The sequence below is a fragment of the Rhineura floridana genome, chromosome 2 (assembly GCF_030035675.1).
Source record: "Rhineura floridana isolate rRhiFlo1 chromosome 2, rRhiFlo1.hap2, whole genome shotgun sequence".
NCBI classification, from domain to species: Eukaryota; Metazoa; Chordata; class Lepidosauria; order Squamata; family Rhineuridae; genus Rhineura; species Rhineura floridana.
The window spans coordinates 165,736,734-165,751,084 of NC_084481.1; the positions used below are offsets into that span (position 1 = coordinate 165,736,734).

The window sequence follows — 14,351 nt, forward strand, 5'->3', positions numbered from 1 at the left end:
TTTTAAAAGAAAAAGCCACTACCCTGATTAAGAAGATGCTCCAAATCCTGATTGAGGCCCTTCAGTAGTTTGCTGCTGAAAAGCAAACATCACCCTTGGGAGCAAAAAGCAGCAAAGGAGGTGGCTTTTCAAACCAGAGCCTTGGTCTGGTTAGGATTGATGGGGCCCATGGCTGCTTTTACTTCAGAATAAAAGTGGCTAGGCTTAACTATTTTTTAAAAAGTACGGATAACGTGAACTTGCTTTGACTGTTACTGTATTTTTAAATTGTTGTAACCCATCCTTGGATCTTATGGTAAAGGGCGGGTAAGAAATCTAATAAACCATAGTAGTAGCAGAGCTTGGAAAAGTTACTTTTTTTGAACTACAAGTCCCATCAGCCCCAGCCAGCATGGCCACTGGATTGGGCTGATGGGAGTTGTAGTTCAAAAAAGTAACTTTTCCAAGCTCTGAGTAGTAGTAGTTATAGTAAGTTATTGGTATTGTTTGTTCAGAACTGGTTCAGAATAACATTTCAAATATGCAATATGCAAAACAGTAGTAGTAGGCACCTGGTTGGCCACTGTGAGAACAGGATGCTGGACTAGATGGGCCACTGGCCTGATCCAGCAGGCTCTTCTTATGTTCTTATGTTCTTATTAGTTCTAGTACTTTTGCATCCGCATTTCAAAGGAAATAACATTGATTGAGAGATACATGTGGAGACACAGCATCAGTGATGAGGTTGGATCTCTGTGAATGTAAGGAAAATATTTCAGCAGAGAGATACTTCTCGTACATCTGAAGATTTATTGGCAAAAGGGTTTTTTTGTCAAAAGAAGACACCATTTAAGCAGGCCACAATAATTCCAAAATCCATCCTGTCAAATCATGTGCTTCTGTCTTAGGTGATTTTCGTCAGATATTTTGTCAAATATGTCTAAAAGAAGAAAGTGATTCAGAGAAGCCTTGTCTTATAAGCTCATTGATGCTTTGGGATGCAAAACTTTACAAAGGTAAGTTGAATGAATTTTATTAGTGCCTGTTTTTAGTTTAGAGTGGAAAATATCAGGTTATTGCTGTAGTATTTAAGAAGAATGGTTAAATTGGCATCATTGCAAAGATAATGAATGGCATACTCCTTTGTAAGTCATTTTGGTTCACTTTTGTGAAGAAAAGTGACTAACAATTAAAGAAAACACCAAATTGTTTATTGTAAAGTTTTTCAAATACATGAATTAAAGGGACATGATGTCCAACATTCAAAAAAGATAATTACAACACAATTAGAAAATAAATAAATATAATGACAATAATGAATAGAGGGGGTGGGGAGAGGGGAGGGAGAAAAGGAAGAAGGGAAAAAGAAAAGGGAGGAGGAAAAAGGAGAGAGGGGGATAGAAGAGAAGTTGAAAAGTGACGAGAGATCAGAATAAGGCATTGCTAAGGAAGAGGAGGGGTGTGTGAACAACGTTCATATTTCAATGTATCGCTATTTGACTTGTATATATACATAACATTTAAATGACAATACGAAAAGGTGTTAGGAATGTTTGGGTGAGGCATAAAGGTAAGCTGGTTGGTATGAATGGACATCTCTCCATAGGGAGTCGTGGGTAGAGGGAGGGCTTCAGTCATGCTCCTTTATCGCAATATGGCTAATAAACATTTTTTATTGTTGTTATTTTAATTAATCAGTCAATCAATTAATTAATTAATATCCCACCCTTCCTCCCAGTAGGAGCCCAGGGCGGCAAACTAAAACACTCTAAAACATCATAATGTACAATTTGTTGTGAAATGTATCTTCCTTTGAGGGGTTATGTTGCTTTCTTTGTTGTTGGGTGAGTTTCTCCATAAGGGCTATTGCCCAGATTAGTTGGTACCATTCTTTCATTAAGATGGACTACCTATTTCCATGTTGTGTGTGCCATGATGATGCAAGCTGCTACGAAAAAGGAAACCAGCGACTCCTTTTTTTTTTTTTTTTTCAATAATTTTTATTCAGATTTTCATAAAACATACAAGACAAAATCATAAAACATTCAAAGACAAAAAACAAAATCAAAAATAGTTAAACAAAAAGAAAAAAAGAAAAAAAAAACAAAAATAAAAAATAAAGAGTAAAATATTGACTTCCCATTTGTCAAAGAACAAATCAGTTATAAGTCTATAATATATAACAATCCTGTCTCTTAAGTCATATTATAAAATCACTTTCCTCCAGTAGTTATCTTACTTAATCATCAAATCTCATAAACATTACTTTATTCTTTCCACAAAAAGTCAAAGAGAGGTTTCAATTCTTTAAGAAATATATCTATCAATTTTTTTTTCCAGATAAGCATATCGATTAATCCATCTCATTACTAATTATGATAATCTTGTTGTCATAACCATAGTCAAAATAAACATTTCAATTAATCCATCACATCAGAATCTGTTAGGTTCAGTAATTTCAGTAGCCATTGTTCTATTATCCCTATTAGTTCCATTTTCCATCTTCCATCTTCAGTAGTCTTGTTAAGTCCAGTAATTTCAGTATCCAATCTTCCATTATCAGTATTCCATAATAATCTTGCTGTCAAAGCCATAGTCATATAGTAAGAGTCTGATGGGAATTACCTCTATCCCAAATATTTTCTTGCCATCCATTCTGAATAGGTTGCTGAAATACTGCTGTAAAATCATATCTCTGTTCTTTTTTTCAAAATACACTGGGTCATCTCTTGAAAGTTTTTCCATTGTCACATGGCTGCAGTTAATTCTATAGATTTTCTCTATATTGGGCTCCATCACATCATTCCAGTCCAGAAGATTATCCATGCCATTGATAACTTTATCTCTAGAATCTTCATTAATTTCTTCAGAGATAACATTGAGTTCCAAACAATAGATTTTATTTCTAAAGTCCATAGACTCCAAATCTTGTTCCTGTTCCACGTTTGTTCCAATCTCCGGGATCTCCTCTCTCACAGGGACCCCTGTTCCAGTCTCCAGGGTCTCCTCTCTCACAGGGACCCCTGTTCCAGTCTCCAGGGTCTCCTCTCTCACAAGGACCCCTATGTCTTTAATCTCCTGTGTCTCCAAACAATAAATTTTGTTTCTAAAGTCCATAGACTCCAAGTCTTTTTCCTGTTCCACGTTTGTTCCAATCTCCGGGGTCTCCTCTCTCACAGGGACCCCTTCCAGGGTCACCTCTCTCACAGGGACCCCTATATCTTTAATCTCCTGCTTCATTTTACTCAATTCAATTTTCAGCTCCTTACAACCCTGTCGCAGGTTTTGTTTCGTTATCTCAATCTCATCCATTATTTTCTGAAACATAGTTATTTCCAGCTTCTCAGCCACTTTCTTAATTGCCATTTTAAAAGAAAAATATAGGAAAACCACTTCTTATTTCAGCAACAATTGGGTTAATACTCCAAACTTGGTGACATCACAGTATAAACAGAGCAGACAGCCTTATCTCTCCATGCTTAAGTAAACAAAATGCAGTTCCCAGGATCGAAACAATTAATGGCGGTCGTCAGAAAACAGATTCGTCAAAATAAAATAGACCAAAAAAAGAGTAGTCTCAGACAATATAATATTCTTCAAAATAAAAATCTGGAATAGAAATCCCTCTTCTGTGTATATCTTTAGAATGCAAATCCAGGACAGCTTTTTGCAACAAAAACAGAGATAAGCTATTAATTAGTGAGTAGCAGAGAGAAGTTATGGCTCCCCAGTGAGATGTCAAAAACCGATCAATCTGGCAAATCTCTTTTAAACAGCAACAATTTAAGTCAAGTAAAAGAAAAATATAGAAAGAAGGGTGCTTCACTCCTTGAAGTGCAAAGTCTCGCTGTCTCCCTGGAATATTGAGAGGGATGTGAGTGGGTCAGGTGTTGTTTGTTATTTTGTGATGAGTCCAATTTCATGGAAAACTTTGTTCCAAAAAGTCCAAATGACTGGGCATGTCTACCACATCAGAAAGAAGGTACCTGTCTGCCTACAGCCCCTCCAGCATAATGAGCTAGTATCTGTAGTGATTCCGCTGAGGGTGTGGGGGGTTAGTTACCATCTGCGAATCAATTTGAAGGAGTTGTCTCTCAGCCTGGCTGAAGCAGAGCGAAAGGAATTTCCCCCCCAAATGGGGTTCCATTTGATGAGATCAGTCTCAGTAGTGGTGTCCTGTTGCCATATGTTTTGGAGTCTGTCCATTATTCCAGTTGTCACTTCTATTAGTCATTTGTATAGAGTTGATAATAAACCTTTGTCTGTGAAGGAGCTCCGTGAGATAAGATTTTCAAATGGGGTCAGGGTTTTAGTACCTTGTTGTTTGGCTGAGGGGATCAATGTGAAATGTTGTATTTGAAGGAGTTGGAACCATGTGCAGGAGGAGGGTCCCAATTTTTTTCTTAATTGCTGAGGGGTCATGGGAGAAGAGTTAGGCAAGAGAACTCTAAGGGTGTAGAATCCTTTGGGTTCCCAATTCTGAAACTGTGTAAACTTGTCTATGTGATAGAATAGTAGGTGATGTGAGAAAGGTATTATCAGGGAGGGGTGGGAGAAGAGGCTTTTTTCCAGATTTTCCATACTGCAGCAACTAACACATTTAATAAATAAATACATTTGTAGATTTTGGGACATCTTCACAATCTTTGTGATGGCTTTATGGTGAATCTGACATACATGTGCCGTACTCCTCTCAGTCCAGTTTTGATTCACATAATAACTGCATAATGGTTGTGCTTGTCCATACTGCTTCACTAAGTGTGATATTCTTGGTAGTCTTAATAGAACTGCACCATAACTCATTGTATGCATCTTTCCTTGAATAAGGATGATCTGTCAATTACTATTAGTTATGATGGCTATATGGAACTACTAGATTCAGAAGCAATATGCCACTGAATACCAGTTGCTGGGAAGCAACAGTGGTGAGGATTATTGTCTTGAAGCCTATTTCAGGGCTTCCTGTAAGCATCTGGTTGCCTACTGTGGGAAGCAGAATACTAACTTGATAGACTTTCTGTCTGATACAGCAGAGTTCTCACATGCTCAGTCTAATGGATGATAGGGAAAGGGAGAAATTGATATGTAGGTCCACGTAAATTAAAATAATGCAAGTCTCTCTTTGATATTTTTTATTGTTGTGAACACGACAAACCAGGAGTCCTCCTGTGTTCATTAATGTAGGTTTAGCAATACATGTCTCCCTGCCTATCCACCTGCACATATTCCAATAGCTAATTTACACAGTTAGTTATGATGTATTAAGCCTGCACTGGATATCACTCACGTTAAGATGAGTGATAGTTTGATTTTTGAAAATGGACTGGAAGCTGCTTTATTTAATTTAGGAAAAAGATTAATGTCTTGCCTTTCAAACAAAGGTTGTTCCCCAGGTGGCCTATACTTGTGTATATTTGGCAACAGTGTATCTTTAGAAATTTCAGCACTTACAGTTTATTACTTATTTCATTATTGATAAAAGCATTGCATTTTGTAAAATATGGAATAGAATATTTCTTATAATTTGATATTCATTTGCTTTTTCCTATTGATTACTCCCTATTAAATAAAGGAGGACATTTTATGGGAAAGTATATTAACTTTAATTTTTCAGGCGCCCGGAAGATCTTACATGAATTAATCTTTAGCAGTTTTTTCATGGAAATGGAGTACAAAAAAAGTTTTGCCATGGAATTTGTTAAGGTAATTTCTCTCCTGTTATCTTTCACTTTATAGTAGCAAGGTCTGTTTTGTAAAGCCTTAAATGGTCAGGAGCAGCTTGCCTGATGAGGCGGAGCCACAACAATAGCCTTCTGGCAGTAACCTCTATATCCTCTGTGCTTTCCATATTATCTGTGGGTTGTATCCATTGAAGTCATTTTGTCCTTCTCCCTCCCCCCCAACCAAGTTTGTTCTGGATTTTCCCCCAACCCTACAGAGCAGATTTTAGAGGGTGCGGGGACAGGAAAGGGTGGGGAAGTTCTATTGTGCTAATGGTACAACTTTGCTGGATACAATCCAACAGTGTGTGATTAAAAGAAAATACTTTCTCAGTTATTTAATTTCTTATGTAATTGTTTTAAAGTATTAGCTGAGTATTCATTCACATTGTTGCAGGTTGTTAAAACCCCAGTTTACATACTAAATATTTTAAGTATTTGTAAGGCACTTTTTCAACACATGTTCAAAGCTGGTTACATAAAATAATTTAATAACAGAGATTAAATTATTCATTACATGAGTTCATTAAAGAGAAGATTCTATGAATGAATGAATGAATCTTTATTTTTACCCTGCCCTTTTTCCAAAACTGGAACTCAGGGTGGCTTACAAATAAAAACTACACATAGGTAAAAAAAACATACAAAAATATACAATTAAAATAGAATTAAACTATTCACGACATTAAAACCATGAAACATACACTTAAGATACTAAGACAATTTAAAACATTAAGAATAGGACCATAGAACTATACAACAGACCTTATGAGGCCCTATCTTAAACATCTTCTAGTCTAAAAGCCTGTCAGAATAAAAAAGTCTTTGCATGCCAACGGAAGGATAGCAAGGAAGGGGCCATTCGTGCTTCCCTAGGAAGAGAGTTCCAGAACCTGGGAGCAGCCACCGAGAAGGCCCTATCTCGCGTCCCCACCAATCACGCTCCTTCTTTGAGCCTGTGTGTTTCAATTAGTGGCTTGGGTTCAATGATTATTAACATCATTTGTAGTTGAATTTTAGAAAGGACTTTTACAACAAGCTTTATCAAAGTCTTGAGGTAGAAGCAATCCTCGTCTAAGTGATTGCAATCTAATTACCATGGTCAAAGCATCTTTAGGTAAGATTTTCCTTTCACTGGCCAGAGGTTCACTCTGTTATCTTGCTCCAAGGATGACAGGTGCTGGTACATACCTGTGGTACATACTGAAGGTGTGGTAGTGTCCAACCACCTACTGCAGTCTTAAAATATAGGAGCAGAACCATGCTGCCCAATGGACTACAAGGAAACAGTCCTTCTCTGTCCCAAACTTTAAAAAGGAATGAACAACCATCCTCCACAGCTGGGTTGTCTGGTGAGATAGGATATGTTCCTGGGGAAAGGTGGTGACTTCATTTATCAAGTGTCCCTTCCTCATGCCGTTGGTTTCAAATAACTGTCAGGTACTTTAATTTGTATTCTTCTCTTTACAGCATTACAAAACACTGCAGAGAGAGTACATCAGTGATGATCATGAAAAGCAGATTTCTGTGACAGCGCTTTCCGTTCAGATGTTCACAGTTCCTACATTGGTATGTATAGCCAATCATTCAAGTACGTAAAGAACATTTTGTATTGTGGTAATTGCAATATTTATAGGTGACTTGCACACTTTAAGAAATTTTCCAAAGAAAATGTTTATTGAGTTCTGCTTAGATATGATTTGGGTGGGCATCATACAGTGGAAACAGTATGCAATGTGTGAGAAGAAGATTTGCAAATATCTTTACTTGAGTCCTTATATTGTTGTTGTTATGTGCCTTCAAGTCGATTTTGACTTATGGCGACCCTATGAATCAGCGACCTCTGTGGCTTCCTTTATGGAATCAATCCATCTCTTGTTTGCCCTTCCTCTTTTTCTACTCCCTTCTGTTTTTCCTAGCATTATTGTCTTTTCTAGTGAATCATATCTTCTCATGATGTGTCCAAAGTATGATAACCTCAGTTTCCTCATTTTAGCTTCCAGTGATAGTTCTGGTTTAATTTGTTCTAACACCCAATTATTTGTCTTTTTTGTGGTCCATGCTACCCACAAAGCTCTCCTCCAACACCACATTTCAAATGAGTTGATCCTTCTCTTATCCGCTTTTTTCACTGTCCAACTTTCACATCCACACATAGACATCAGGAATACCATGGTCTGAATGATCCTGACTTTAGTGTTCAGTGATACATCTTTGCATTTGAGGATCTTTTCTAGTTCTCTTATAGTTGCCCTTCCCAGTCCTAGCCTTCTTCTGATTTCTTGATTGTTGTCTCCATTTTGGTTACATAAGAACATAAGAAGAGCCTGCTGGATCAGGCCAGTGGCCCATCTAGTCCAACATCCTGTTCTCACAGTGGCCAACCAGGTGCCTGGGGGAAGCCCGCAAGCAGGACCCGAGTTTTACACTCTAACTCCTGACTCCTAACTTCTGGCAACTGGTTTTCAGAAGCATGCTGCCTCTGACTAGGGTGGCAGAGCACAGCCATCATGGCTAGTAGCCATCGATAGCCCTGTCCTCCATGAATTTGTCTAATCTTAATTTAAAGCCATCCAAGCTGGTGGCCATTACTTCGTCTTGTGGGAGCAAATTCCATAGTTTAACTATGCGCTGAGTAAAGAAGTACTTCCTTTTGTCTGTCCTTTTGTCTTCCAACATTCAGCTTCTTTGAATGTTCACGAGTTCTAGTATTATGAGAGAGGGAGAAAAACTTTTCTCTATCCACTTTCTCAATGCCATGCATAATTTTATACACTTCTATCATGTCTCCTCTGACCTGCCTTTTCTCTAAACTAAAAAGCCCCAAATGCTGCAACCTTTCCTCATACGGGAGTCGCTCCATCCCCTTGATCATTCTGGTTGCCCTCTTCTGAACCTTTTCCAACTCTATAATATCCTTTTTGATATGAGGCAACCAGAACTGTACACAATATTCCAAATGCGGCCGCACCATAGATTTATACAATGGCATTATGATATCGGCTGTTTTCTTTTCAATACCTTTCCTAATTATTGCTAGCATGGAATTTGCCTTTTTCACAGCTGCCGCATATTGGGTTGACATTTTCATCGTGTTGTCCACTACAACCCCAAGGTCTTTCTCCTGGTCGGTCACCACCAGTTCAGACCCCATGAGCGTATATGTGAAATTAAGATTTTTTGCTCCAATATGCATAATTTTACACTTGTTTATATTGAATTGCATTTGCCATTTTTCTGCCCATTCACTCAGTTTGGAGAGGTCTTTTTGGAGCTCTTCGCAATCCCTTTTTGTTTTAACAACCCTGAACAATTTAGTGTCGTCAGCAAACTTGGTCACTTCACTGCTCACTCCTAATTCTAGGTCATTAATGAACAAGTTGAAAAGTACAGGTCCCAATACTGATCCTTGAGGGACTCCACTTTCTACAATCCTCCATTGGGAGAACTGTCCATTTATTCCTACTCTCTGCTTTCTGCTTCTTAACCTATTCCTTATCCACAAGAGGACCTCTCCTCTTATTCCATGACTGCTAAGCTTCCTCAGAAGTCTTTGGTGAGGTACCTTGTCAAATGCTTTTTGAAAGTCTAAGTACACTATGTCCACTGGATCACCTCTTTCTATATGCTTGTTGACACTCTCAAAGAATTCTAACAGGTTACTGAGACAGGACTTTCCCTTGCAGAAGCCATGCTGGTTAATGACTGTGCCATGGTATTGATAATCCTTGACAAGTTCAGTGTCATCATTGTCAACTTTAAAGTTACATAAATCTTCTTTTGTCATTATTTACATCTTCTTGACATTCAACTGTAGTCCTGCTTTTGTGTTTCCCTCTGTAACTTTCATCAGCATTCATTTCAAATCATTACTAGTTTCTGCTAGTAGTATGGTATCGTCTTAAATTATTGATATTTCTCCCTCCAGTTTTCACACCTCCTTCATCATTATCCAATCGCGCTTTCCGTATGATATGTTCTGCATATAGATTTAAAAAATAGGGTGATAAAATACACCCCTGTCTCACACCCTTTCCATTTGGGAACCAATTGGTTTCTCCATATTCTGTCCTTACAGTAGCCTCTTGTCCAGAGTATAGGTTGCGCATCAAAACAATCAGATGCTGTGGCACCCCCATTTCTTTTAAAGCATTCCATAGGTTTTAAATTATTCCATAGGCTTTGCTGTAATCTATAAAGCACAGGGTGATTTCCTTCTGAAATTCCTTGGTCCGTTCCATTATCCAATATATGTTTGCGATATGATCCCTGGTACCTCTTCCCTTTCTAAATCCAGCTTGAACATCTGGCATTTCTTGCTCCATATATGGTAAGAGCCTTTGTTGTAGAATCTTGAGCATTACTTTACTTGCATGGGATATTAAGGCAATAGTTCGATAATTACTGCATTCCCTGGGATTCCCTTTCTTTGGAGTTGAGATGTATATTGAGCGCTTCCAGTCTGTGGGCCATTGTTTTCTTTTCCATATTTGTTGATAAATGTTTGTCAAAATTTGGACAGATTCAGTCTCAGTAACTTGTAGCAACTCTATTGGTATGCCATTTGTTCCTGGTGATTTGTTTCTTCCAAGTATTTTAAGAGCCGTTTCACCTCACATTCTAAAATTTCTGGTTCTTCATCATACGGTTCCTCCGTGAATGAATTTGTCATCTTTACATCTCTTTTATATAGTTCTTCAGTGTATGCTTCCATCTTCCTTTTATCTCTGTCAGTCAGCATGTTACCCTGTTGATTATTCAACATTCCTACTCTTGGTTTAAATTTCCCTTTAATTTCTCTAATCTTTTGAAATAGGGCTCTTGTTCTTCCCTTTTTGTTGTCCTCTTCTATTTCTATACAGTAACTGTTGTAATAGTTCTCTTTGTCCCTACATACTAGTCACTGTATTGTTGCATTTAGGGTTCTGACCGTGTTTCTATCTCCTTTTGCTTTTGCTTTCCTTCTCTCTTTAACCATTTTAAGAGTTTCTTCAGTCATCCATTGAGGTTTTGCTCTCAATTTTTAACTAGAGGTATTGTCTTTTTGCATTCTTCCCTGATAATGTCTCTGACCTGACTTCACTCCATAGTTCTTCTGGATCTCTGTCAACTAAGTTTAAAGCCTCAAATCTGTTCCTTATTTAATCTTTATATTCTTCTGTGATGTTATTTAAATTGTATTTTGGCATGATGATTACTTTGTTGTTCTTCTTTAGCTTTACTCTGATTTTCGATATGACCAGTTCATGATCTGTACTGCAGTCTGCTCCTGGTCTTGTTTTTGCAGAAAGTATGGAACTTCTCCATCTTCTGCTACCAATTATATCATCTTGATTCCTGTATTGACCATTTGGTGATGTCCATGTGTATAGTCGTGTTTTTGGTTGCTCAAAAAATGTGTTAGCAAGAAACAGATTATTGCCTTCACAGAATTCAATGCTTCTCTGTTCCCTACTTTTGCATTCCAGTCCCCCATGATTATCAGGACATCTTGTTTTGGTGTGTGATCAATTTCTTCCTGTACTTCTGCATAAAATCTTTCCAATTCCTCTTCTTCTTTTTTGCCGTTGGAACATAGACTTGGATGATGGTTTATTACTAGGGTTCCCATTAAATCTCATTGATATCACTCGCACAGACCTTGTGTTATATCTCCTAATTGCTTTTGCTACATCACTGCTCACTATTACAGCAGCCCTGATTCTTCTCAATTTGCCATTTCCTGAAAAAATGTTTTGTAGTTGCCTGATTGAAAGTGTCCCATTCCCGTCCATTCTAATTCATTCACGCCAAGTATTGTAATGTTGATGCATTCCATTTCTTGCTTAACATTTTCTCACTTTCCCTGGTTCATGCTTCTCACATTCCTTGTTCCTATTGTGTACTTCATACAACTCCGGATTCTCCTTTCACATCTGTGCGCATCAGCCTCTGGGCTTCCATTTGGCTTTGACTCAGTGGCTTTATTAGTCACAGTGCTACTTGTACTTGTCCATTGTTCTTCCCCAGTAGGTCGGTGAGTGCCATCTGACTTGGGGGTCTCATCTTCCAGCACTATCTCATGTTACATTTTGGATACTCTATTCATAGGGTTTTCATGGTAAGAAGCAGGGCTATGGAGTCGGAGTCGTGGAGTCGGAGTTGGAGTCGGGAGTAATTTTGGGTGGAGTTGGAGTCGGAGTCGGTAGAAATGTACCAACTCCGATTCCAACTCTGACTCCTTCATAAATGGCAAATGTATATTAACTAGTAATAACAAATTTACTATAGTAAAATGGTAGCAGAAGGCATTTCATCACCACCACGTGAATCCAGAGCTTGGAAAAGTTACTTGTTTAAACTACAACTCCCATCAGCCCCAGGGATTGGGCTTGTGGGAGTTGTAGTTCAAAAAAGTAACTTTTCCAAGCTCTGGATTCACATGGTGGTGGTGAAATGCCTTGTGCTACCATTTGACTATAGTAAATTTGTTATTACTAGTTAATATACATTTGCCATTTATGAAGGAGTCAGAGTCGGAGCCTGACAGTAGAAAAATAGAGGAGTAGGAGTCGAAGGTCTGGCGTACCGACTCCACAGCCCTGGTAAGAGGTATTCAGAGGTGGTTTACCATTGCCTTCCTCTGAGTCTGGATGCATCTTAGTCAGTTGTTTCAGCCTTGACCATTACGCCTTGGGTATCCCTGCTAGGAGTCTAGCCTCTTGGTCTAGACTCCTGACGGCATTAGTCTCAGCTTCTTTGACACCCTCACCACTTTAAGGTGTGCATCCTAATGGAAGGTCCTAAATATATTTAATTTTTGTTTCAGTTACTGTAGCCAAAGGGGCAACCATATCTCTGTAGACTTCCACTTTTTTTGCTTCTGTCACAAGCCTACAATTAACCTTCAGTTGTACTAGATTATGCCTTCTAAGAATCCCAAGCAGTGTCCTGCTCCAAAATGGGGATTTCTTGTTCCCTCCTCCCTACTAGTCCTCCCAAAAGCCAGTTCTTTGGTGGGGTGCTGCAGGTGGAGGAGGGATTTGGCAGAAATCATGAACCCCCTTGCATTAGTGTGCTTCTTCTTTTGTTGCACACCTTTGGAGCCAATCCACTTGTAGTACATTACTAGTACTGTAAGTTGTGAAATGCTTCTGTTTGTATAATTATTCAAAACCTTGCCGGTCTCTTTACAAAGACAAAGAGTTGTGTGCAGTGTAGTGTTAAGCAGATTGTTTTGTCAGCACAATGGTTTCTCCTTATGCAGCAGAACGAACTCTCTTTCCCCTGTGCATTTTCTAAATCTGTGCTGGGGATTCCCCCAACCCTCCAAAGCAGATTTGAGGATGGTGCAGGGTGCGGAGGGAGGATGGGGGTTGGCGGGAATCCAGGTTTAATAGCACATCCTTTTAGTTGAATACCACCCAAAGAGTCACAGTCAGGTATAATTTATTGTTGCATATTAAAGGGACTGTTAAAAAAGCTAATGTAATAAAATATGCTCTCTAATCCATCATCTGTGACTGGGACTGATGAGAGTTGAGTCCAGCAACTTCTCTTGTGCATGAAGATGACATCAGGTGGAAGTTAAGCTCCCCCTAGTGGTTGAAGGCAGAATTGCTGTTCAAAATTGTTTTGTTTTCTTTGTAAATAAATTTGTATTATTTTAAAGTATTTATCTTCCATTTACAGAATGATGGCTTTACATAACCATCAGAGCATCATTGTGGATGAATAAGAAAAATAGATAAACATATAATATTAACAAAAATAAACAACAACCAAACTTTTGGCGTGCACTTCACTTTTAGAGCAGAAAACATAGTAAAAATAATTCATAAATCATAAAGACTGTGAGGAATAGTATTAGACTGAAAAAGAAAAAAATATGTTCTATTGATTTATTGCTCATTTTTGTTGCCAAATCTGCCAAGGTTGTATAGATGGTCTCTTCATAAAATTGTCTTCTGAAGTAAAGTCAATAAATTTATGCCATACCATATAGAAGGTATAAGGTTTGTCTTGACCTTGTCAGAGCTTTAACTGGTGTGTGATCTTTTCCATTACTGCAGTGTTCCACAGTGATTGGTACCAGGGATCAATTGATAATTCCAAGGTTGATTTCCATTTCATGGTAATAGCTAATCTTGCTGCTAAAGCCATGTAAATTATAAGTTCTGTTGACATTATGTTCAAATGTTCATCTTCAAAAATATTTAACAACAAAAATTTGGGATCAAATCATAAATTTACTTGTGAAATAAGTAGCATTTGTTCGTAAACCAAAGTCCAAAAGTTCTTAACATAATCACAGGACTACCATAAATGAAAATAGGTCCCAGTAAATAATGGTGAAATAGATGAGAACATATGGGGGAGTTGTACTGGGGTGTAGTACCAACGATGAATTAATTTTAATGAGTTCTGTCTCATAAAACTAGACACTGATCAAAATGGACAAGCATACCAAAGTTTATTCCAAACACTAAGCTGGATTTCAGCACCTACATCTTTCCCATAGAGTTTTAAGGGAGGTGGTGAAACTATAGGATGCTGCTCAATTTGTAAGGCATGTCTTGCTTTCTGTAGTCAGTCCAGTCCAATCCAGTTTGATTCTGCCTTCGTCCTCAGCAGTCGTGAATAGCGAGCTCTCTACTTCACCCTTGGCTCAGG

At 38.2% G+C, this 14,351-nt stretch overlaps 1 protein-coding gene across 2 annotated transcripts in view; it reads left to right on the forward strand.

Moving 5' to 3' along the window:
* UBR1 (ubiquitin protein ligase E3 component n-recognin 1) overlaps positions 1-14,351 on the forward strand; it is a 122,270-nt gene that overhangs the window by 36,614 nt on the left and 71,305 nt on the right. For both annotated transcript variants that reach the window (XM_061611261.1, XM_061611260.1), the window contains exons 9-11: positions 888-995; positions 5,594-5,682; positions 7,170-7,268. In XM_061611261.1, the coding sequence (XP_061467245.1) occupies positions 888-995; positions 5,594-5,682; positions 7,170-7,268 (296 nt within the window). The remainder of the gene's footprint in view (positions 1-887; positions 996-5,593; positions 5,683-7,169; positions 7,269-14,351) is intronic.